The 25,533-nt window shown below is 36.3% G+C and overlaps 1 protein-coding gene across 1 annotated transcript in view; it reads left to right on the top strand.

Moving 5' to 3' along the window:
* LOC118742572 (kinesin-like protein KIF13B) overlaps nt 1–25,533 on the top strand; it is a 70,490-nt gene that overhangs the window by 31,406 nt on the left and 13,551 nt on the right. Inside the window, exons 3-16 of the mRNA XM_036474742.1 lie at nt 7,121–7,208; nt 8,523–8,686; nt 8,776–9,292; nt 10,064–10,655; nt 10,720–11,142; nt 11,255–11,401; nt 11,489–11,656; nt 11,788–11,934; nt 12,123–12,164; nt 12,288–13,950; nt 14,022–14,167; nt 14,710–14,736; nt 15,927–16,026; nt 16,116–16,211. Of these exons, the coding sequence (XP_036330635.1) occupies nt 7,121–7,208; nt 8,523–8,686; nt 8,776–9,292; nt 10,064–10,655; nt 10,720–11,142; nt 11,255–11,401; nt 11,489–11,656; nt 11,788–11,934; nt 12,123–12,164; nt 12,288–13,950; nt 14,022–14,167; nt 14,710–14,736; nt 15,927–16,026; nt 16,116–16,211 (4,320 nt within the window). The remainder of the gene's footprint in view (nt 1–7,120; nt 7,209–8,522; nt 8,687–8,775; nt 9,293–10,063; nt 10,656–10,719; nt 11,143–11,254; nt 11,402–11,488; nt 11,657–11,787; nt 11,935–12,122; nt 12,165–12,287; nt 13,951–14,021; nt 14,168–14,709; nt 14,737–15,926; nt 16,027–16,115; nt 16,212–25,533) is intronic.

Below are 25,533 nucleotides of genomic sequence, written 5' to 3'. Positions count from 1 at the left end.
GGTTGTAAACGACCTTCTGGAGAAACTGAAAAAAGTCGGCTATCGAGTGATCGCCTTTGTAAATGATGTGGATCTTTTGGTTAAGGGACGATGGCTAGACACCCTTTTTAAACTGGCCTTGTTTATCAGGAAGTACAAGATACCCATTGTGGTCCTTCCTTCAAGTGGGGTGTTCGTCTGCGGCTCCCAGGCAGGGTCAAGTACTTAGGCCTGATCATGGAGAGAGGAAGCTGTCGTGGAAGCCTAAAACAACTGGACCGCCCTAATCGGATATGTTCAGGCTTCCGCACTTCTGCAGTCGGTAAAGGAATGTCTCACCTCTCTATCAATTGCGCCGGAGTACTTCTTAATAAGGCTAGTTTAGGAGCCGGGTCACAGTGACATCGCAGGAAACTGCGAGACAGATGACGTGGCGTTGAAAAGGTTATCCCTAGATAAAGAGCAACTAGGGACGCATGTGCCCTCCTGCGGTACACTCTTAGTTGGTTGTGCGTAGTGTTAGCTCGGTAAGCGAAATCTATTAAAGTACTGGAATGTGACAAATTCACATCAAAGAAGAAGAAAAAAATTTACAAGCAAAATTATTTTTATGTCTGCAAACATCACCGATCTCAAGGCCCGAAGTTGGTCAAGCCTGGCCACATTTAGCCTAAATTAGATAAGGGAAGATCTAGTTCTTCTTCCACTTGGAGCGACCACTGCTCCGATATGTTATCGAGATTATTAGCAGTCACTGTATGCTGGAACGAGGGCCAACCGAATAGGTCTACATTCAAATGACTTCTGTCCAGAGTGTCGCCCATTATCTAAGTCTTTTTACCGCTTTGGCGAAGGGTCGCCGGCATATGCTCCATTACTACCTTCTTGAGTGTGTGCCGAAATTAGTTCAGGCGGCGTCTTCGATTTTGAGAGCTTCATCAGAACGGATTGAAATGTCATTTACCAAGTTTAGTTAAGCTCTTTTGGAGTATCGAAAAACTGTATTTAAATTGGGTGAAAATTTACTGTATGTAGATAAAAAAATCCTTACATACAATGAGGCGTATTCTTGTTTTCGTACGAATTGAAAATTTGAAATTTTTTTTTATAGAAAATGATAGGAAAATTTCATGATTTTCGATTCGTACGAAAGCGAAAATACATACACCCCAATATAAAGAAGTTTTTTTTAAGGTTATCTTGAAGGGTTTCTATTATACACTGATAACATGGGATAGCCCTTTTTACTACACTCAGAAAAAAGTGAGCTAAATACATATATTTTTATCAACACATGATTTGGTAACTATAGCCAAATAATGTAACTATAACCAAATCATGTGCTGGGAAAAACAAATTTAGTTGCCGTAACTAAACTATTTTCTTATGGCCTTATTCATAAAAAATAAAGTAGGTTTAAAGAACTTTATAAAGTGACGTTTTCATACATTTTTTCAATTTATAAACCTTTACCTAATTATTTTTCATAAATAATGCTGTTAGTGTATACTTACTGAATATCACAAACATTTAAAAAAATATTAGTTTTTCGAAAGTGCAATGGTAATAGCTATATCTTACTATCGAACGTAAGCTGTTCTATATATCCTATATAATGTCATTTTTTTCATTTTTCATTACTATGCATAAAAGAAAAACGTGCTAAACAAAAAATACAGTCAACAAATTATTTAACAAGTGTTTCGGTACATACATATGTGAGCTTTATGTCCATGAATGCATGCAAATGTGTTAAAAACATTACGTCGACGTACGACTTTGACTAAATCTTAGCTGAGCATTGAACTTCATTTCTTATTATTCTTTTAATATTTAAATATTTAATTACGAATATATCGTTATCTTAAGCTTCGCTAATATTTACCGAAACAAATACAAATATGCATAAACAATGATTATAGAATAAAGCGAAATTAATCAAAAGCATGCGAGGGAAATCGCATTTTGTAACGTTTGTTATTTTTACCCTTCAACGGAGTCAGCAAAATAAATAATTGCGTTCCACGCAAAAAAAGTTAAAAAAAAAACTCACAAAAATAATACTTTTAAATGTCTACAATTACTTACATACATATGTATGTACATAGGTTTTGTGTACATACATATCTAAATGTAAATAGTACATATTTAAAAAAATCTAATTTAATTTATCGCTTTGTGTTGACCAGAAGTACTCGCAATTGGAGTAAGTTTACTGTATAAAAATTTGATTAACGTCTGTACACACATCTATGCGTATTAAGATATCTACAAAAACAAACAAGATTTCCGGTCGTTCAGTAATTCATTCATAAATTAAAACTTTTACATTTTAATATTCGCCTTGTTATTTGTTACTAACGGCCATATTATTGACACTCCGAATATGTCGGAATAAGCTGGATTATCAATATTTAAGGAATAGAGAAGAACTAGTCGGAATAAGTCTATTATTGACGCTTGTAATAAAACGGAATAAGGCGTAATATGAAAATCAGAATATTTATTCCGTTAGATTTTCAAAAATGAGGTGTCAAATTAAAAATCTTGCGCTGTAGATGTTCAATAGGGTTTTACTTTTTCGAAAAGATGTGCCGCCTGTTAAGAAATTAAGCTCAAATTATTTAAAAAGTGAAATCATTTGTTACAACCAAAATGATTTTGAAAGTGGTGTAGGAAGGTTGCCACATACTTAAAAAAAATCGAATTCAATTTTAGTTAAAAGAATTTGGTAAGTGAATAAGGTATCACTATATAGGTGCCAGACAAAAGAAGTTTAAGAAGGTAGTGGTTTAGAAATATTTTGAAGAGGGCTGCCACCTATTTCAGAAGTCGAATTAAATTATTTTATACCAAAGTTATATGAAATATTAAATAAATAATATAAAAAAAAAACATTTAATATACGACGCTTTTATAAATGGACTAAAAAGTTGAAAATAATATTTCTCAGTCCCATAGAATTTGTTTTGATACTTAACTTTTGATTTTGAAATTTTAGCAAAAGTTATTATAAACCATTTATGAGATAGATTGTCGCTATGACAGCTGAAGTTAAAAGTGTTACTCCATGTTACAGTTTTGCTCGTCACTGTATGCATTTACATACATACGAGCACCAATTAATTTCATTTGAAGATATGGCGTGTCGTCCATTTCCGCTGTAGCGTACGTAGTGTATAGGGCGACATCTACCTCTCAACTGAAGAGGTTGATGTCTTAGACTTTTTTTATAGGAACTTTGCAAAGCAAAGGTTTTATAGCTGTCTGGACACACAACATTGCAAGTTGATAAATGCGTTGTAATAAAATATAGCTGAAAGTCTAAACTTAAATGTTGAGGCGTCAATCGAAAGGAATTTAAAATTTTTTCAAGTTACGCACGCATATATTTTTCGCCTGCACCAGCAAGTGTTCCCAGAGAGCACTTATTTAGTAGCGTTTGATTTACCTAAAAAGGCAGCAACTTTACTTTATATTAAATGCATTGCCTGATTTTTGAATTAAATTACTAAATAAAAACAAACATTATTAAAAATTGCTAACATTTCTATATTTTCAGTTATCTAAATTATATATTGAAAATATCCCTCATATGGGGTGTTCCAGCCACCACTTTCGATATTTCTCAGAATTTTTTATGTTATACTACCAATGCAGAGAGGTCTCCCTGATTTTTACTAAGTTTTTCTAAATGTTTTTGGAATAAACATCAAAAAAATAATAATAATAATACATAATTTATAAAATTTGTTATATAGCATGTTGATTTCCATAAAACATGTACCGCAGATGAATTCTGACAATCGCCACGCTAAATTTTCATCGTCAGAATTTTCTAAATAAAAAGTAGTGTGGCCTAAAAGTAAACAATATGGAAAAGTAACAGATGCAATTTGTAATCGGACAAATGTGGCAGGCAGTATGAGGGGCATGCTACTAGATTCCGCAACTCTTAAGCTTTGCCCTATATTGATATACATGTTTCAAATTTTTTAATTAATAAAAAACTAACAAATTTTTTCCAATTCAACTCATACTGTGTCAAATCAAATCAAATCAAATGCATTAAACAAAACGATAAAGATACCACGTTGTAGAGGGGGAAATTCTCTACATATTTACAGAGGTAATTACTACGCTACGCTTAAGTTTGATCAAACACTTGAATACTCGAACATGGCGTGAGAGTATCAGAGTTCTTGTCGTTGAATTGAACGAGATTTGATAGATTTTCATTAATTTAAAAATTAAAAAAAAAATAATAATTAAAAAAGTTTTAATATTTTGACACTCCTCTCTTCGGAAAACGATACTTACTTATACTTATTTCTCTGCTTGAAAGTTATTCGTCGTTATTTCATAGTCAATAATTGTCAAAAAAGTTATTCCGCCTTCGCTCAGAATTGCCCAGAATTACTGCTGCGGGGAATAAGGTGGAATAGCGCCAAGTCAATAATATGGGCGTAAGGAAGCATATATGAGGCCATGAAATCAGACGAGGCCTAACCCAAAATTTGTTTATTTTGCATACATATGTACATATGTATGTATGCATGTTTGTGGTGCATGATAAAAAAAAAACTAAGCAAAGGGCTTGTAAAACACATTAATTAATTCGTTTGTTAGTTTAATACTTAAAAAATAAAATAATCAATTTTGAAAAAAAAAATATTTTTTTTTTATTAAAGAGAGAAGTGATGCTCTGGAAAGAACTTTTTATTAGCAATTAATTATTGAAGATTATTAAACAGGTAAACGATGTGTATCCCTATAGAGACCGTTAAACGGTTGGCAGAATGAGAAACAAAATGAAGTTGGGCACTTGGTAGTGCTAGCATTTTAATGGCTATGAATGGTTGAGATTTTCAGATGGCGATTCAGCAGCTGTTTCCACAACTGGTTCTTTCTCAAACCTCATGGACTTATCAAGATCAAAACTTAAAAAGGGCTTTTTGGTGTTTGAGTGTCTCGCAAGTCATTTGGATTCTGTTCTGCGGTGAAAAACAGCTTGTCATGGTACCTTAGACCTGTTTCATAGTTATGTTTTCCACTTTGATTTGCGAAACTCGCTTCCGAATGCCGACCGTAGGATATGGTTCAACTTCTTTTAGTTTTTCTACTAACCGAACGTGAGCCTTATTGCGAATACTATGATTACTGTAATCAGGCTATTTGGGATGTCATAAACAAACAATTAGTGTGTAGTGTTGGGGGAGAAATGCGAATGATGGGTAAAAACAAACGAATGAGAGAATACCAGCTGTTTCGATATCTCGTAATTTCGATTCGAGTATTTCCAGAGTTGCCAAGAATGTACGGTAGAGCTACATATGTGACCGTAGGAACACTGGTATACTTATAAAGACCTTGGCACAATGCGCTACCAAACAGCCATGTAGAACCCTAACCGCCAAAAAGGTAAAGGTAAGATTTTTTTTAAAGTTTCTTGTTGATATAGAAATGCATCTAGATCCTCCTAGGTGAGTCATCTTCATCCTCCGACTCTGTAAGCCAGAAGCCAAGAAAGCGGGCGACGTCGATGGGCGCAGTCCATAAAGCTTTCAGTGTCAGGGTTATCGGGTTTTAGGTGCATCTCTCCGAAGCAATGCCTTGCCGGAGTGGTTTCTGCGATGGCATCGCAGTATGAATTACTTTGATCGCATAGTGTTGTACTCCTTCACCTTCGGCATCTACCTTTCTTCATTAAGATGTTAATCGGACGACATGAGGTCGCAGTCTGTGGCCGAAAGTAGAGCTACGTTCTGGCAAGTTCGAAAGATTCACGCAGTAGTGTCGCTCGTCTCTGCCGACCACACTGGCGGGGCATAGTTGGCCACCGATCTGCCCCTCGCTTAGTATGTTGTGTGCAGGGTCTCATTGTCGGCTCGCGAGGTTTTGCCGGCTAGCAACTTAAGTGGCTGAGGCGTGCGCCGAGAAAGAGGAAAGGCTGTCAAACTTTACTCGCAGGATTTTGGGCAGATATGCTGAGGTTTCTCGTCTTGAATAAACTGCAAAGTCAATGATTTTTCCGTATAGTGTTAAGGGGAAAGTACGCCGCTGAGGTAACCCCCTGTTTAATTCTACGCGACTGGGACTTGGCTTTACGCAATTCTTCTGATAATTGGCAACCACACTGATAGTTGATTATCCACCGTTTCGTCTGATCTGGAATCAACGAGTCATGGACGTCTTACCTGACATGTTAGGAGTTTGTGGTATTTCAGAAAAAAAGAAGTCATGTGAGAATTGCGTCTTACTCTTTTATTGAGAATTTCAGGGTGTTAGGAAAATTTTTAACAGTTTTACAAATTACTCGACTAGGCTTAAAGGTTATATTATAAGATCATTTAAAAAATTAATTTTCAGTGTAACACTGTGTTGTTGTTCAATAAATAGCCTTCATTATCAATATTTTCGGCTTAAAAGCTACACCCAATTAACTCAAATTTATATTCTCTATAATCGCTTGCCCTATCAGCGTTATTCTTAAGAACCATTCATGTATGGGAAAGTGCATTGACGAGCTTCATGCCTTGCTTTGCTGCCATTCGTTGTGTGCGAGTGATAAGAAAGTTTGCTTTCTTGCATTCACAAATTGTTTGCTAAAGCTGTACAGTGCGAAATTGAATTTCAAATGCATAAATACTGATTAACACTCTGGCCTTGCCTATGCATGCAGTATTCAGCATTCGATTTTATATCCGTGTGCATTACTGCAATGCCATACTATTACATCGCTACATTTTTAAATAACAATTAAATTCACTTCTAAAAAAATGGCCTATGCTTCGGCTGGCTAAGGTGGCACAGCAATAAAAAAAAATCTTTTAAGTACATATGTATTTTTGGACTCTCTAAAAACAAGTACGAAGTCCATTTCGGGTCATATCTTTTATTGAAATTTTACGTTTATCAATCATTCATTTCTGATATAATTTGCATGCGAACGAGGCGAGTACCACCTAGTCTAGTGTCTATTTAACAATTCATTTACATAAATTCGTATACATAAATCTACTTTTTTGCACGTTTTGCAATGCGTCATTCTCGCTAACTAAATACATACCTAGTTACTACATAGTAAATAATCCACAAAATTATTGATACTTATGTATTTCCTTCCTCCTTTTACTTTTAGAAATCGAGTTGGGCACAAAATGCATCGTGGAGATGGAAAAACAGCAGACAATTCTGCAAAATCCGCCATCGCTCGACAAATTGGAGAGGTGAGTAAGACGACGTGTCCATTTATCTATGCAAAATTTGAATGCATGTGCATATGCACTAATGTATGTAATATGCGTGTACCCTGCAGGGAATTCATTAAGTTTGCTCAAACCACATTTCCAACTTTTTTTTGTTGAGTGGATAAATGATTTACAATTGGACAGATTGACTTTTGGTAGTCTTAGTGAGCGCTTGTCGACAATCGCGTGATTAAGAAGTTTTAAAGTCTGAGATTCGATAGCAAATGATCAAAGAGTTTCTTCAGCTGGTCAAGTCTTTCGGGAGTCGTGAACGAACACTGATCAATAGGTACCCTTTTAAATCGTTTCAGACCCTTATAGCTGTTAAGGGGATGACGAGGGAAAATCATTTCGGCATTTCCTACTTAACTGCCCTGATTTCGCAAGGTGTAGGTATAAACATATTAGATCGTATTTCATCAAAACTACCGAGGAACGGTTTAGGAAGGACATCAGCTGCTTTCAGAACTTTAGTTCGCCCATCCAACATTTTTCTTGTGGGTTACCTAAAGTTACCTTTTCAGGAAAATATTAAAAGACGAAACAAAGAAGTTTATATGAGCGGTTCTGCTATCTAAAGCTGCCTTTACACGTGGCGATTTTTCGACAGGCGATAATCGCTTGCAAAAGTTGACTTGCTGTCTACTTTAAGACGAGCGATTTTTCTTGAGCAATTTTGAATCGCCTAGAAAATCGCCTCTTGTAAAATGCAGATTAACCGAACTTTTGGCTAAAATATTTTGATTCATTTGCCTGTCTATTTCCCTAAAATCTCTCTTTGAAAATTAAATTTTGTATATGCTTGATATCTCGAATGACTTGACTATGAGGTATCCGAATATACGGATAGACCCAGCTCTACTATGAGGTTCTTCTCTAAGGGCCGATCCTTATAAAACTATGTAATCGCCTTCACGGAAAACATATTCTGCCTTATCCTGAGTCTTCCTCCAAAAAAATTTCAGCTGAAAATTTTTATTCCGCCCATAGTAAACACATGGAAATCAAACGTGAAAAGTTAACCGGTTTGGGGTCATTGAAACTCATGATAGGGCTGATTAGGTATTTTCTTTTTGGTTCACGTTGCCCTGCAGGGATGTCTCTCAGATTTAACTACACTTTCGCTGACTGTCTACAATTTAATATTCGCGCACGTGCGCATTTGCATAACTAAGCCTATTTGGTGGCTATAGATTGTGATTCATTCACTCTTCTTTTATACTAAATACATCGATAAATATATTTATATTATTACCACGATTTACAATTTTTATTTATATTATTCTTCCATAGGAAACCTCCCAAAACATTTGCATTCGATCATTGCTTCTACTCGCTAAATGCCGAGGATCAAAATTTTGCTTCACAAGAAACAGTCTTCGATTGTGTGGGACGTGATATACTCGATAATGCATTCCAAGGTTATAATGCCTGCATTTTTGCCTATGGCCAAACAGGTGAGTTCGACGTGCATGCACACATGTATGTAAATATATACAAGAAATACATAAATAAATACATACTTTTGTCTCTCTCCATACCGCAGGCTCCGGCAAATCATACACAATGATGGGTTCACTTGAATCCAAAGGCATCATACCACGCCTTTGTGATGAGCTCTTCTCTGCCATTGCCAATAAGACTACACAGGATCTGCTGTATAAAGTGGAAGTGTCCTATATGGAAATATACAATGAGAAAGTACACGATCTACTTGATCCCAAACCAAATAAACAGTCACTCAAAGTGCGTGAGCACAATGTGCTGGGACCCTATGTTGATGGTTTATCCCAATTGGCAGTGTCTTCGTACAAGGACATTGACAATCTAATGACGGAGGGCAACAAATCACGTACAGTGGCCGCTACTAATATGAATGCTGAATCGTCACGTTCGCATGCTGTTTTCTCGGTAGTGTTAACACAGATTCTGACCGACCAAGCGACTGGCGTGAGTGGTGAAAAAGTGTCACGTATGTCGCTGGTGGATTTGGCTGGCTCGGAGCGTGCCGTCAAAACTGGTGCTGTGGGTGACCGACTGAAGGAGGGCTCCAACATCAACAAGTGAGTGGTGTTGGTGAATATGTAAAAGCGGCGAGAATAATATGAGACTAAAGAAATTTTTTGCTAAATAGAATAGAAGAAGTAAAGCAGCATATAATGTAATAAATTCTTGCCTTTTAAGGCGCTATTTCTACCTGAAAAATTTTTACAGCAAAAATAAGAGCTTTCAATATTGCTTTAAATGCCGTTTCACACGTTCTGGTCGCCGGTTTGCCAGCATAAAATGTATGTAACCGGGTACCGGCATGTCCGAAGGCACTAGTAATAGAGGCCGTTATGTTCACAGCATTGCACCTTAAAGTCAAGAAAAATGAAATTTATCACATTTAAAGCTTTGTATGTAGTTAAGTAAAAAAAAAGTGGGTAAAGATTTATGTCCATCCCCTTTGTGCGATAACATCAAGGCGCACGCCACAAATTGGAGGAGAAGCTCGCCAATCCATTGCTATTATTATTCAATAAAAAATGGGAGTTAAGCCACTTCGGCGCTCACGGCCTCAACTATACATACACTTTGTGCCTGCAAACCGCCTGCCGGTTAGAAAATAACTGAAGTGCTTGAAAGGGGAATAATAGCTAGTGAGATGAGCCAAATATTTTAAATTAATCGAAAATCCGTTTTTATAAAAGAATTTAACTAAATTTGTTTAATGAAATTATGAAAATAACTTTAAAAGCAATTTTTGAAAATTTTAATTTGTTACATCCAAACGAAAATATCTTCATTTTTTACACCAATTGTGGAGACGACTTATATAAATTTCACCTTAGATCCCTCACCACCTTGGGCTTGGTCATTTCGAAGCTAGCCGATCAATCGAATGGCAAGAAAAGCAGCAATGACAAATTCGTACCCTATCGCGATTCAGTGCTTACCTGGCTGCTGAAGGACAATTTAGGTGGCAACTCGAAGACGGTGATGGTTGCCACGATATCACCCTCAGGCGACAACTACGAAGAGACGCTATCCACGCTGCGCTACGCCGATCGCGCCAAACGCATTGTCAATCACGCTGTCGTCAATGAGGATCCAAATGCGCGTATCATACGAGAATTGCGTCTGGAAGTGGAAGCATTACGAAATATGCTGAAACACGCCACCGGTTCGCCAGTGGGCGATGTGCAACGCGTGGACATACACGACAAGCTGGCTGAAAGTGAGAACCTGATGAAGCAAATCTCGCAGACGTGGGAGGAGAAATTGGTGAAAACCGAACGCATACAAAATGAACGGCAGCAGGCACTTGAAAAGATGGGTATCAGCGTGCAAGCGAGTGGCATTAAAGTGGAGAAGAATAAATATTATTTAGTCAATTTGAATGCTGATCCGTCCCTCAATGAGTTGTTGGTCTACTATTTAAAGGTGTGTTTCGAAAGGGGAGCCAATGCGTAGCATAGTTTTCACATCCGATTTTACTTTATTGCAGGAGCGTACACTGATTGGTGGTCACAGCATATCCGGCCAACAACCCGACATACAACTATCCGGCCTTGGCATACAACCTGAACATTGTGTCATTGTAATCGAAGATGGTGGCCTCTTCATGGAACCAATTCAGGGGGCGCGTTGCTTTGTAAATGGTTCGGCGGTGTTGGAGAAAATTCCGCTGCATAATGGCGATCGTATTTTATGGGGCAATCATCATTTCTTCCGTGTCAATTGTCCGAAGAGCGCCAATGCCAATATGATTTCGGAGCCGCAGACGCCGGCGCAATTAATTGATTATAATTTTGCGCGCGATGAGATTATGCAGAACGAACTGAGTAATGATCCCATACAGACGGCCATTGCACGGCTTGAGCGTCAGCATGAGGAGGATAAGCAGGTGGCGTTAGAGAAGCAGAGACAGGTGAGCGAACACAAGTGCGGCATCCGTAGGCAATTCGCATGTATATCTTTGTTTTGTTTTTTTTTGTGTTGAGTGTCCCCCTCAAATTATTTTTGATTAATTGCCTTTGCAGGAGTATGAGCGACAATTTCAACAGTTGCGTAATACGTTATCGCCCAGCACACCTTACGCACCATATACGCCATATGATCCCTTGCGTTTGGGTAAAATAACACCAAACACACCTACATCCCAAATGCGTGTAGAGAAATGGGCACAGGTATGTAATATAGACTGTTTGAAAATGTATCGTTGGATATTTGCTTACACATTAATGTCGCGTACGTTTATTTAAATATGCGTGCAGGAGCGTGATGAGATGTTCAAGCGTTCGTTAGGTCAGTTGAAAAACGATATAATGCGTGCTAATGCGCTGGTACAGGAGGCTAACTTCCTTGCCGAAGAGATGGAGAAGAAGACGAAATTCTCAGTTACATTGCAAATACCGCCAGCAAATCTTAGCCCAAACAGAAGGGTGAGTAGTAGTAAGCTTCGTGAGACACTATTAGTTCGCTAATGATCACAGTCAAAGTTATGGACTTTTAATTTAATATTTTAGTGTTGTTTTTGAATCTAAAAAACTTTATTTAAACTTATTTCATACAGCGTGGCGCCTTTGTCAGCGAGCCGGCAATTTTGGTAAAACGTACTAATTCAGGCAGTCAAATTTGGACTATGGAGAAACTGGAAAACAAGTTAATTGATATGCGTGAAATGTATCAGGAACACAAGGAGCGCATTCTAAATGGCTTGGTAAGTTACAACATACAATTGGTATCATTCTTTCTATTCACTTTGCTTGTAATTCATATTCTTGTGAGTATTGACATACATATGTATGCTAACTGTGCTATTCAATTTAAAAATTTCTCTACATTTCTACATTTTACTAACTCATTACAATTCGCACAAATCATTATGGCGATTGGCATACAAAAAAGCCTGTCGTTGAAACATACTCCGACGATGAAGATAGCGATGAGGTAATTGTCTACATACTTACAACTCATTTTACCCTAAATACTTTTTCCCCTACATTCCCTTCATTTGCCTCCTCAAAATGAAATCAACAATCACACTAACTCTTTTCTTACTCTAATTCATAGGAAAGTGAGCACTCGAAGTCTCTGGATCCCTTCTATGAGTCGCAAGAGAATCACAATTTGATCGGTGTCGCCAATATTTTCCTTGAAGTACTCTTCCATGATGTGAAATTGGACTATCACACACCAATCATTAGTCAACAAGGTGAAGTTGCTGGCCGACTTCAAGTCGAAGTTGAACGCATAGCTGGTCAAATGCCACAGGATCGCATGTGCGAATCGATTTCCGAGTCGTCGACCGACTCGCGTGATGAATACGACGATCCAGTCGATCCGATGTCCAATCAGATAACTTGCCGTGTCTCCATAAAAAGCGCCACCGGCCTGCCACTCTCGCTTTCTAATTTCGTTTTTTGTCAGTATACTTTTTGGGGTCATCAAGAGACTGTGGTGCCCGTCATCAATGCCGAAGCGCCCTCGCATGACCAGAATATGGTATTTAAATTCGAACATACTAAAGATTTCACCGTCACCATCAATGAAGAGTTTCTCGAGCACTGCATTGAGGGTGCTTTATCCATTGAGGTTTGGGGTCACCGCAGTGCCGGTTTCTCAAAAACCAAAGGCTGGGAAGTGGAGCAACAGCAGGCTAAGGCGCGTTCGTTAGTCGATCGCTGGGCGGAGTTGTCACGTAAAATTGAACTGTGGGTGGAGATACACGAGCTAAATGACAATGGTGAATATTCGCCTGTGGAAGTGACAAATCGCACTGAGGTGCTCACCGGTGGCATCTATCAGCTGCGCCAAGGTCAGCAGCGGCGCGTCAATGTGCGCGTCAAGCCTGTACAAAACTCGGGCACATTGCCCATAATTTGTCAATCCATAGTAAACATAGCTATTGGCAGTATTTGTGTGCGCTCACGGCTACAGCGTCCATTGGATTCGTATCAGGAGGAGGATCTGACTGTGCTACGTGAAAAATGGAGTGAGGCGCTGGGACGACGACGGCAATATCTCGATCAACAAATACAAAAGCTGATTAAAAAAGAGGACAAGAGCGAGGAAGAGCGTGAACGTGAATTGAGTTTGGTTCATCAGTGGGTATCGCTAACCGAGGAACGGAATGCAGTTTTGGTGCCCGCGCCTGGCTCAGGCATACCAGGTGCGCCAGCCTCTTGGGACCCGCCAGCTGGCATGGAACCGCATGTACCCGTGTTGTTTCTCAATCTAAATGCAGACGATATGTCGGCACAGAATACCAATGACGAATTCTCCGTTGCTGGCTTAAATTCCATACTCTCCAAAGAACATGGTCATAAATTCTACACCCTTCAAATACTACAACACCTGGAGAAGGATGTGTGCTCGATTGCCAGTTGGGATTCGTCGATGCACGACAGTCAGGCGTTGAATCGTATGACCGAAGCGAATGAGCGTGTCTACTTAATTCTGCGCACCACTGTGCGTCTCTCGCATCCTGCGCCCATGGATTTGGTGCTGCGCAAACGCATCAGCATAAACATCAAGAAAGGCCAAAGTATTACCGATCGGCTGAAAAAGTTTCGCCTGGTGCGCGGCGAGAATGCCATATCGCAAACGGGTGTCACCTATGAAGTGGTCTCAAACATACCAAAGGCATCAGAGGAATTGGAGGATCGCGAGTCGTTGGCACAGCTAGCTGCAAGCGGTGATGACTGCTCTGCAAGTGATGGCGAAACCTACATCGGTGAGTGGAAAAACAAAAATTTTAATGAGTTAAATATTTTCTTAGTAATCATTTCGTTTTATAAACCACAGAAAAATACACACGCGGCGTGTCAGCTGTGGAAAGTATATTGACACTTGATCGCCTACGTCAAAGTGTAGCCGTCAAAGAGCTAGAGACCGCGCACGGTCAACCACTGTCTATGCGCAAGACTGTCAGCGTGCCCAACTTCTCACAGGTACTGTATGCCATATGCTCTGTAGCGCTAAACACATCCGTAGCTGCGCATCAAGTCACAATGAAACACATCGTAGTTAGTTGTGTACAAATGACGCTTTATTATTTTTGCAAAATTCTCAATCACAATTTAGCTGCTTCTATATACAAATTATTTAATCAATTAATGATTTGAATTCGTATCTATTAACTATATACCGAGCTCTAAAACAAAATTCTTCTTTTTCTCACTTTTTTGCGCTTTCACCTTAAACCAAAACTAAACTAATCTAAATAAATTGAAATAATATACTCGTATGTTTTATGTCCTCACCAATGTCGAACAAAATTTGAATTTTACCACCTCACCTATGTACTACAATTAATCGTATTAACAATATTATGCTCCACCAACAAAATTTAAACAAACCAAAACAAAAAACTTGAAACAAACAATTTTTAAACGAATGATAAATATGAAAAACAAAAATTATGAAATAACCGCCGTCTGCACATAAACACATTTGATTTACGTACGCAAATTTTGTAATTGTATGTAAAAAGGCGGTTAAAGAAACAACAGCTGGAAGTGTAAGTATACAAAAGTGGAAAACAAAATCTGAAACATAATGAGAACAGAAAAAAAAAACAAAAAAGAAAGTTAAGCATTCAAAGTGGATTTGAAAGAGAATATGCTTTACTTGGACGTAATGAATAGTCGATGTTCTAAATTACGTGTACTGTCGTAAAATTTTCTATGCTAATTTCTTTGGACTAAGATCGCAGCGCAAAGTCAATGCGCAGACCTAGGATGACTGTAAGCTTTTTTTTTATCAGATTTTCCCGGGTTTATTTCTTATGGCTGCAAACACCTTTAGAGGCTAAGTAAACAACCTGTCGTAATGATCGGAAATGGAAAATGATTGGTATGTTCATCGATCCGAAAAGTGAAGCGGAAGAAATGGGAAGAGCATTTATTAAACCAGCAAGTTCACTTCTAGTAAGAGCAAAGTTTGATTAACCAAGCGTTCCCTGTTCAAATCGCATTCAGTGATGTCACCTCCTTGGACCCTAAGGAAAGGGAAAGTTATTTTAGCCGATAGTATAGATTGCATGCTTAGGGTGAAATCTCCAGTGGTCAGGATGCCGCATAACTCTCCAAGGACTATTACGTCTCTTGCTTTCACTAGAGACGACATTCCAAGGCCATTGGCTCCGTGGGACGACGCATGCTATTACATGCCAGCAGGGGGTAGAATACTTCACCTGGGTCTTGAATTTGTCGTTGGTCACTCTCATCATCATTCCTCACACGTGAAGGTCTGGGAGCTCTTTTCCCTTTGATCCGACCCCGTCGAAACAGCACCCTTCCTGGATCTTCCTTTAGTTGAACTTGAAGAAAATTTAATGATCCAGTCTATTTAGACAAAGCTTAGTTAGTAGTGGCCCTATAACTAGGAAAACAACAAATCTGGATTCTTTAAAATATAACAACTTAGAATGTGTATCTTTAGCTAAGCAATCACTTTCCAAACCACTTTTTATGCGCCACTTTTAAATGTGTGTGTTGTATATTGTATGGTTGTGTTTGTTTCATACGTTTTACTATGTTTAACTTTGGTAACACAAATCTTTTTGGATACCCTTTTTGGTTATTGTATTAATGTATTTAATTTATAGATTTTAACTCTCTTTAAATGCCTGTAGCTAATAGCAAAAAAATGTTGCTTATACATGTGTGAAAGTATTCTTTTAACACTTTTCTATATATTTTCACATAGCTTATGCGTTTCGATGCTTCTATGGAATCACTGCTGAACGTGGGACGCTCTGAATCATTCGCTGATCTCAACAATCAAACACTAAGCTCCAAATTTCCAGGTAAGAAGAGACTGCTTAGTGAAACGTTATTTCCTGTTTTGTCATATCAATCTAACTTTCTTCTTTTCTTATTCACTCTTCGTCTGCAGCACACCAAGTCATACGCGACTTTGGCACTCGCAATCGTCATAGCTTTGGCGGCAAAGGCAGCAACGATGAACCACCATGCAAACCATTTGGCATCGGTAAGAATGGCTTCATGTGCGCTCAAGCACACTATTTTCTACTACTATTTTTAAATGCGATATTTTGGTTTTCTTTGCGAAAGTTTTAATTTAATATTATATATATTTTTCCAATTAATTTGTTTTGTTTGTTAATCACCATTTTGCAATTGCAAAATTTTTCTACAACTTATTTTACATATAAAACAATGTATGTTAACAACTCTACAAAATTTTCCACCTACGTATGTTTTTAGGAAATTTACACATTTCTTATTCAAAAACACCTTTATTATATAAGGATTGTAGCTTCAAAAATTTTGCTTGTGCGCAAAATTCAATCTACGTTTTACGTACAATGCTGGCTAATTTTTATATTTTCGTTTATTGCAATTGGTACATATATACTACATTACCTCCCATTGTAGAAACTATTGACTTTGAGGTTTTTTTTTTCGTATAAGAAAGTATTTTTTTAGTGTTCTTTACAGATTGTAGGGTAGTTTAAAAGTTTATATTCATTCTTAAATTCTAGTATTATACTAGCAACCATAAATATATATATGTATATGTGTAGGTAACAGATATTACCTCTCTTGCTTAAAAAGTGAGGTTAATTGTACTTCATTGGTGTGGAGAAATTTTGTCTCAGCTTAACCTCACATTTTATGCATAAGGTTCATTAGCTGCAGCTTTCAACTTTTGCGTTATAAGTATATCAGTAGGCTTTCTATGTTTGTTTTTACGAATAGTTGTATGATAAAATACAAAATTTATTTAGGAAGTCCATTTAGTATCTCAATTTGGTGTATATTCACCTTGAAGGTTGCATTTTTTTTTTTCGTGACAACCTGATGTTCTGCCAAGTGCCGAAAAAACATTTCACCTCCTAAAGGCCTGTCTTTTTAAATACAACATATTTGCTTTTGTAGACGTAGTTGAGTTCGTCACGTTAACTCAAGTTTTGAAGTACTGGTAAAATCACTTCTGTATAGCTATCAGCTCATTATGCTAACATAAAAAAGGGTTAAGCCCCATTGAAAATATTCCATATAGAGGCATATTTGCCATTTCTAATCAAATTCGTAATAATTTCCGCTTTTTAAAACCTATTTAATTTATATATTAGGTACTTTTCCAGCCTTCATTTCTTCCATTAATATTCTAAACGAACTTGACATCATTCATTATATCAAATTCTCATTAGATTCGAATAACTTGAGCTTTGAACTATTTTAGTGCGATAGTAGTTAATAAAGATTTGAGATGCTAGTTTCAGCACATTCCTTAAATCCTGTCCTCAAAAAAAAAAAAAAACTTCTATCCCAGCAGCTTTGCAAAATAAATATAACCCTTTTCACTTCTAAATATTCCTTTACAACTCCGTCTAAGTTGAACGTTTGACTTTTTCGCTTCAAATATTTTACGTATAGCCATTTTATTAGCTAACGTGCTTTTGCATATCTTTTTTTGATGTTCACGCTTTCCAGTTATTGCAGCTTTTACGGAATTTGTGCTAAGGCTCTTGAAAAACTGTTTTCTTGTTCGTAAAAAAAAGCAAAACCAACTTAATTTAGTACGAAATCAAGCGCATCAAAATCGCACCTCAAAACATTTGCATACATACATATTTCATTCATTGAAAATTAAAGAATATTTCACAATAAGTTAGTTAATCAATTAATTACTTAGTAATGAAAAATATTTAGCAATATTGGCGATACTAATTATTACTGAAGACTAGCTGGGTGTTCAAAGTCATTGTGTTGTCCTTCCACATGGCATTTTTTACATGGCACAAGTTTTTCGTAATTTCAATACCTAGTGAAAATTCGGTATTATGTATAGGCATTTTTTAAACGCGTTTGTTAGATTCTCCGCTAAAACAAATTTCCACTAGGCATTACGTTAAAAAATGACAAATGGGAATGAATTCAAAAGCTACAAACTTAGTGAACTGGGTATTTTTTAAATGCCTGACTGTGTCATCGAAATTTTTTTTATTTAATGACTAGTGGAAATACAGCATTAAATTGCTCGTGCCATTACCTTCATTCCTTACCTTTGTGTAAAAACATCAAAGCACACAAATCGGAGGAGAAGCTCCGCCAAACACTAACATATGTGTAAGCTTCAATCTATATTTTACTTTCATAAAAATAGTCATTTAAGTGTGTTCCACTTGTTTTTTTTTTTGTTTAATGAGACAAATTATAATGACAAAGTTGGGCCAGTAAAAAATAGCTGTGCCATCACGTTAACAAAAATTTCCATTAAGTACGTTTCCATATGGCATTATACCGAATTTCTACTAGGCATCGAAACAAAAGTTACGCAAATTTTTGTGCCATTAAACAAATGCCGTATGGAAATAGACTTAATGACTATTATTCTGAATGTAATGACACTTTTTTAATGCCCTACTTTGTAAATCAATGTATGTCATTTAATGCCCAGTGTAATGCCGGCATAAAGCTGGTTGATAAATATTTTATTTCAGTTAATTTATACGTCAAAGAATTAAACCCACAACCAGGATATAATTGGCCTTTTCAGAAAGGATTATTGCCAATCTGAACACTTTAAATTTTGCAAGAGTTATTGAGTTAAGAAATATTAGATATTATAAAGCTCGCTCCGAATTTTCGTTAGATATTGAAATTTCTGACATTAACCCAGCAAACATTGAGGTTAGTTATCGATTAGAGAATGATTGGAGAACTAGCCACATTCTGACGTTGATCTCTATTCGAATGTGAATTTCAAACTGCTGTTTTGTTTTATTAAATGAAACGCATTGTTGTAAAATTTGTATTAACTGTATTTGCAATAAAATAATAATGAATTATTTTAACTTAAAAATAATTTATGATTCATTCATTTGGAATATTGCTTACTTAAATTTATTTGAATTTCCGTTGTTTCTCTAATCGTTCTCGAATCGAATTCTAATGTAGTTCACTAACTTCGTTTACCCTAGTTATCTAATGTAGAAATCCAAATTTCTCTGACGTTAAAGACTGTGTTTGCTGGGAAATACCCAGTGGAAATACGGTATTAGTAATAAAGAAATTAAATGGAATTTTTAGCTACATAAATAACATTTTTAACTTCTAAATTCGCGGTTTTGTGGTTTTAAAATTTTTAAACTGAATTTTATTATTTAGATTTATCTTATAGTGCTCCATTTCTGAAAGTACAAAGTGAATCCCCCTTTACTATCATTTGGACTACAACAAATCTATATAAAAAAGAAATCTCGTTCAAATTTAAGAGCTTGTTAAACTTAAATGTGCTTCATTAAACAATTATTACCAAAGACTCATAAATAACAAGCTAATCAGTTTTATAAATATTCTAAGCGCCAATGAAAATGTAATACGTCTTTAGTACATACATATACATACTGAGAACACATTTTTTCAAAAACCCTTTCTTAATTTAATTAGTTTGCCTTCAATCCCGGATTATGTATATCTAAGTTAGTTTATATATTTGAGTCCAAAAACATGCCTTAAACAGTTCATTTATTGCCCGATTCAGGTTTTTCCTAGTTCTAATTTCATTCATTCTTTATTTTGAAATTATTTAGTATAAAAAAAGTTAAACTTTTGATTGAACATTTCTTACCATTGATACTTTCTATCTTTCTGTTTCCGCTAACATCGATATTGTCTAACGTTTTCCGCCTACTTCAACACTTCTACTTCTGCTCCTCTGCTCCAACTTCCAAATTCAAAAATAATGAAATCAACTACTACTCCAACATCTTGCTTGTATTCTAACGCGCTATTGGTTGTTTTTATTCGTTTAATCGTTTAAAACCCTTCTAATACAACGTTGTTTCTGTTTTCAATCAACCAAACAACCAACCAACCAATCAATCAACTAAAACCAATTGAATCAATTCACCCCAAAAACGCCAGGCTCTATTTTGTCAGGTAAACAACAGCATAAATTAGCGTCAAGCTATCAAGCAACAACTTAGTTACCTAAAAGCGTCGCTCGTTCGTTCGTTCGTTCGCTCGTTCGTTCATTCGTTCACATTGCAACTAAAATATTCGTAAAACAAACAGCATCCAAATTTGAATTGATTTGAATTTGTTATATCGTTGTAAAAATTGTCAATTGAACGATATCATTAGTTGATTCTTGTTTCTATTTACATATTTATGCAAAAGCTCATTAACAGACACTAGTACCAAAAATACAACAAAGATTGTACATATTACGCTAGCTATTTTAGTGCAAACTAACATTAAACAACAGCAAAACAAACTCAACTCAACTCAAATCGAAAGCGTCGTGTCGTCCAATGAAACATGTTTTCATGTGCCGTCTCTTTTCTATTGCACCATAATTTTTCTTAAACCAAAAAAAATATAAATACATACACTTAATATATCTGCAATATTATATGAATATGTATCAAGAGTTGCTATATACATATATGTATATGTAGTAACCCCATAACACTCGTACTCGTAGTAGCTCAGTATACAATCACTAAACGTTTTAGCGATCACCTGTCAAATATACATACATACATAAATACGAATGTATAAACTCGGTAAGTGTAACGCTAACATGAAAGGTTTTTAACCTAACCCTCAAGCGGTCGGTAACATGCTAAAGTTTTAATCTAGAAACCCTTTATTGATGAACTCATTTAAAGTTTGAAACGAAAAACAACACGTCTAGCGCATTTCATGCCCACGATTCTTTCACCTCATTTCCCTCCATTGGTGTCTATGCACTATTCGCCCAATCCATGCCATTTCATGAATGCTGCATTAGTTATTGAGTTAATTTAGTTGATATTTAAAGTCTTTCAAAATAGTGTTTAGTGTTTGTAGCACATATTTAGTATTAATGCATTGTAGAATTCTTTTGAGTTAAACTCGGCTTTAATAAGCTTTTTTTTTGCATTTCTTAATCTCATTTGTATTTTAATAAATTTCATAGCGTGTGCACATCAAACATTTAGGTATATACAACATTTATTGTTCATGAAAATCACTCCTCGCTCACTTTCGTCCTTCATTTCTGTATAGAGAGCAATTCGCTCGTCGCCTGAAATGGTGTTGAAAACACTTATGGATGGAATCGGCGTCGAGTACATAAGTCCCAATATTGCTGCTTTGTATTCCAAACAGACGTGGCGGCAAAGCTGTAAAGCATAATCGTAGCTCAATCAAAACCAACTTTCGTTGTGAACAATCACGTTAGATCGGTAACGATTAACTTGGTGATGCGTTCAAGAATGCCTAAAAGCAATCCGCATAATGCCTTCGGCGGCATGCGGCCAAGTATAGATACTGGGTATCAGAATTTAGTGGTTTTCTGGAAAATAAGGGAACACTAGCGGGTCAAAATATACAGCTCCATTGTGATTCCTGACCCCACGAGCTGAGAGATGGCAAGTGCAGTTACTAACCGCAGTTGTGTACTTGTCTGCACAGTATCGCACTCACTTTGGCCTCTGCTCTTTGAGCGAAAAACACGGAATTTGGTGAGGCTGTCAAAACCATACGTTTAGCTAAAATTCACATTGAAATTCATTTGTAATGCTAAATAATATACAGGCATGTTCTGAAATTCGAATCTTTGAAATCGACTCGATTTGCCAAATATTTTTTAATTATATCTGATGAGAAGAGTGAATATTCTAATTGTAAACTATAAAGGAAGCAACAGCGATATGGAGTAAATCATTTTAATGCGAGACTTAAAAATTTTTGGATTAAAAACCATAGAAAAAATTATCGAAATAGAGTCGATTTCAAATTTTCGAATTTCAGAACATGCCTGATAAACTTATACATTCGCGTAAATTTCAAGTGAGAGAAGCTTTTCTAGAAGGCATGCAGCGAAGCATATTTTTTAGCTCTTTTTGGGTAAGCCTTTTAGAATGGCTTCACGTAAGAAGACCTACCTATATATTATTATCTCCGGGGTTATATTACGTCTGCTTTGAAACTAACCTGTGTCCTACCAGTGGTGATACAAACCTCAAGTGTGTGATTGCGACAAGTTTCATAGAGACAAAGAAAAAAAAGCAATTACTGTTTATTGTTATTGTTATTTTCTATTTTAGACGGTTGTTTCCCTCTAGTCAAGTGAATTGGCGTTCACTCGAGGTGTTTCCCTGGGGCAATCTGGTAACATAAAACCGACTATTGTGAGTTCCATCGTTTATGATAGCCGTTGTCTCCAAAAATGTCCACGGCTCCAAGATATTTAGTCAACGATATTTGGACTTTACAGAATTTTTGAATATCTTTGTCAAATAGCACAACTTAATTCATTAATATTTTATTAAATTAGGGCATGAGCAACATAGTGAGTGGAATTGACACTCATTTGTCTGTCTTATTCAATCCAATTAATCAATATCACTTTACGTAGACACCAGACGATTATCTAGCGTTGACTTGTTTATGAACAAAGCATAAAAGTCAGCTCCTCAATCAGCAGACTGCTCTGCATATCTAGATATCGTTTAAAGTACAAAACCGCGTATCGTCATTCTGCAAAACCGCGTAACTGGCATTAGATGCCAAAAATTGAATTTGCTCACACAAGCTCTTGACTAAATCCTTATCCATTCGTCCTCAAATATACTGGCCAGGTATGCGATTGCTTGATAAAAAAGAGAACCATTTTGAAGTATAAGTATTTTTTAACCTCTAGAAGATAATTTACATAATTCACATACGCGATTTTGCATTTTGTTGATACGCGGTTTCGTACTTTTCACGACGATATGCATGTGCGCATGTGTATGTATGCTTGTAAATAAGTAAGCCAGAAACTCATTTACAACGCATATGTACACAGTGTGCCGTTTGAAACAAGCTACATAGGTGAACAAAACTAATTTCCGGATTTCTAGAAAAGGGTAACTTATTAACATAAAGGATATCCCCAAAGCCCTGACTGAAAAGTTATGTTTATGTTCTACATTCTACTGTAGAATATTTTCGTAGATTTTTTATAATTAAAAAGAACTCTCATTGTAGCAATGTGTAATTTTGTATGAATTCTTAATAATGTCTAATATTTACGGTGATATATATTACATCTATTCTACTAAATATATACTATGAATTGTTTCTGATATTGTGAAAATGGGGTTTGAAAATATGAAAAGCTTTCCTCAGAAAACATTTTTCTACTTATAACTGGTAAAAAATCGCTAGTTTTTCAACCAATTTCTTTCCACAAATGCATAAATAACACTTACATACATATACATGAGTGCAACCCGAAATCAGCATCTTAAATATACCCCAAAACGATCCGTAAATAATTTTGTACATCTAGTATGTTCTGCGCGTCACACTGTGCCTCGGCTATTGATATATCTAGAACCGCAATATGATATCCACTGTCTGTGTACAACCATTGGTGGCTTGTGGTCATTGTACTATTTAATAAAAGCCAGCACTACTATTAATAAACAATAATTATGGAGTGAATGAAGTGCTACATATGAGAAAACAATTGCCGGTCGTAAAGCTGCTTTTACATGAGGCGATTTTTTGACTGGCGATAATCGCCTGCAAAAGTTGACTTGCTGTCTACTTTGAGGCAAGCGATTTTTGAATCACCATTTACACGAGCGTTTTTTCTGGAGCAATGTTGAATCGGCTAGAAAATCGCCTCATGTAAATCCAGCTTAAGCATAAGCATTCAGATTATCTATCAAATACATTTGTATGTACATACATACATACATAGATACAAACTAACTATGTAGTTTGCAGTCATTATGAATGTGGTCTAGAATGAGCTATCACAAATTACCAATGAGCAATTTCAAATATGATAGACTACAAGCGGTCAAAAGCCACAGTTTTTCCGCAAGCCTAATACTGTAACGCAATACCACCACCCACTTACCAATCAACTCAGTAATTAAAAAGTAATATTGCAGTCAGACGATATTAACTCACTCCAACTCTTGTTCGGAAGTTGTTACCTAAATTGTTCATGTTTTTATCCATACCATTTTTTCTAATTTAAAAACGTTTCTCATTTTACTTTACGTTTATACGTATGTAGTCGTACAATTTTCTATTATGATACTATTGATTTTTTCTTCACATACAATTACTTTGCTGTTAGTTAACCACACGCTAATGGCAATTCACACATCGATGTAAATAAGCGACATTTACATAAACTTCTTCATTTTCCCACTTAAACAGTTTCGAATTTTATTTACATTGCTAGAGCATACATATGTCAGTTAAATGGCTGTCAAAAATAGGCATAGCCTAATATATGTATATAAGCATTTATTATTGTGTAAGGCAGCAAGCCCAAACCAGAATTTCTTCCTTTATTTACTTAATGGATAGACCCAAGGCACATTAAACAGGTAGTATCAGTAGAGCAAAAACAACATTTGCGTGTATTTTGTTGTTGCTTCTGGTATCGAAAGTGTCAAAAACTGTTCTGAATTTTTTCTTCTAAATCAAAGCGTGCCATGTGAAATACAAAAAATTATAAAAAATAAAAAATTTAAATTGGAAAAAATATAAATTGATGCAACTTTCTTTCCTAGTAAATTTGTTTGCTTCTCGAAGCATTGATCCATCCTTTGCAAGGCCCAGTAATCAGCGGTCGTGCTGCTGAGTTGGGCGAACGTTCCAAAAGCTGCTATTCAATCGCTTGTTTTGTATGGAAAAAGGTTTCACATGCAAATGGATTTTAACAATTCAGAATTTTTGTGAGAAAAAATTAAAAATATTTGACATTTTCGAGACCAAATAATTTGAAAATAAATACTACCTGTTCAATGTACCTTGGATAGACCTGTTGAATTGACAATCTAAACGAACTGGATTTTATAGAACCAACAACCAAAACGGATTTTTTTGTCGTTGTGCGAGTAACGGCTTTACTGTAATTTATCCTTCCCCTTTTCCCTGAACAGAGAAGCGTGCAGCTTCATAGTTTTTAGTTAAAACAAGAACGCGTGATTTTTCGACAAGGCGATTTTTTAGAATCGTTAACTCTGTCTTAGGGAGTTATATAACGAATATAGTCTCAGTTTGGCTTCCTCAATATTAATGGGTGGCGGTCTCCCCAAAGAGATTTTGAGGAGTGTTGCTGGAGTGTCAGTCCTTGGCCAGATATAAATCTAGGTCGTTCCGGTTACGTAGACCCGACTGTCGTGGGAATTATGCATATGGCGGTCGACCTCGAAAACGCTGTTTTCTTTACATATGCTCAACTATGAAAGCAACTTTGTGTAGATTGTTCAGTGTTGCTTTATACCGTGCTTCGTCAAATAGAAGAAGAAGAGAGTATTTTTGTGTCTTTAGGCATCATT

Source organism: Rhagoletis pomonella, unplaced genomic scaffold (assembly GCF_013731165.1).
Source record: "Rhagoletis pomonella isolate Grant_MI unplaced genomic scaffold, Rhpom_1.0 Rhpom_scaffold_00007, whole genome shotgun sequence".
Lineage (NCBI taxonomy): Eukaryota > Metazoa > Arthropoda > Insecta > Diptera > Tephritidae > Rhagoletis > Rhagoletis pomonella.
This window is presented reverse-complemented; position numbering and strand designations above follow the sequence as displayed.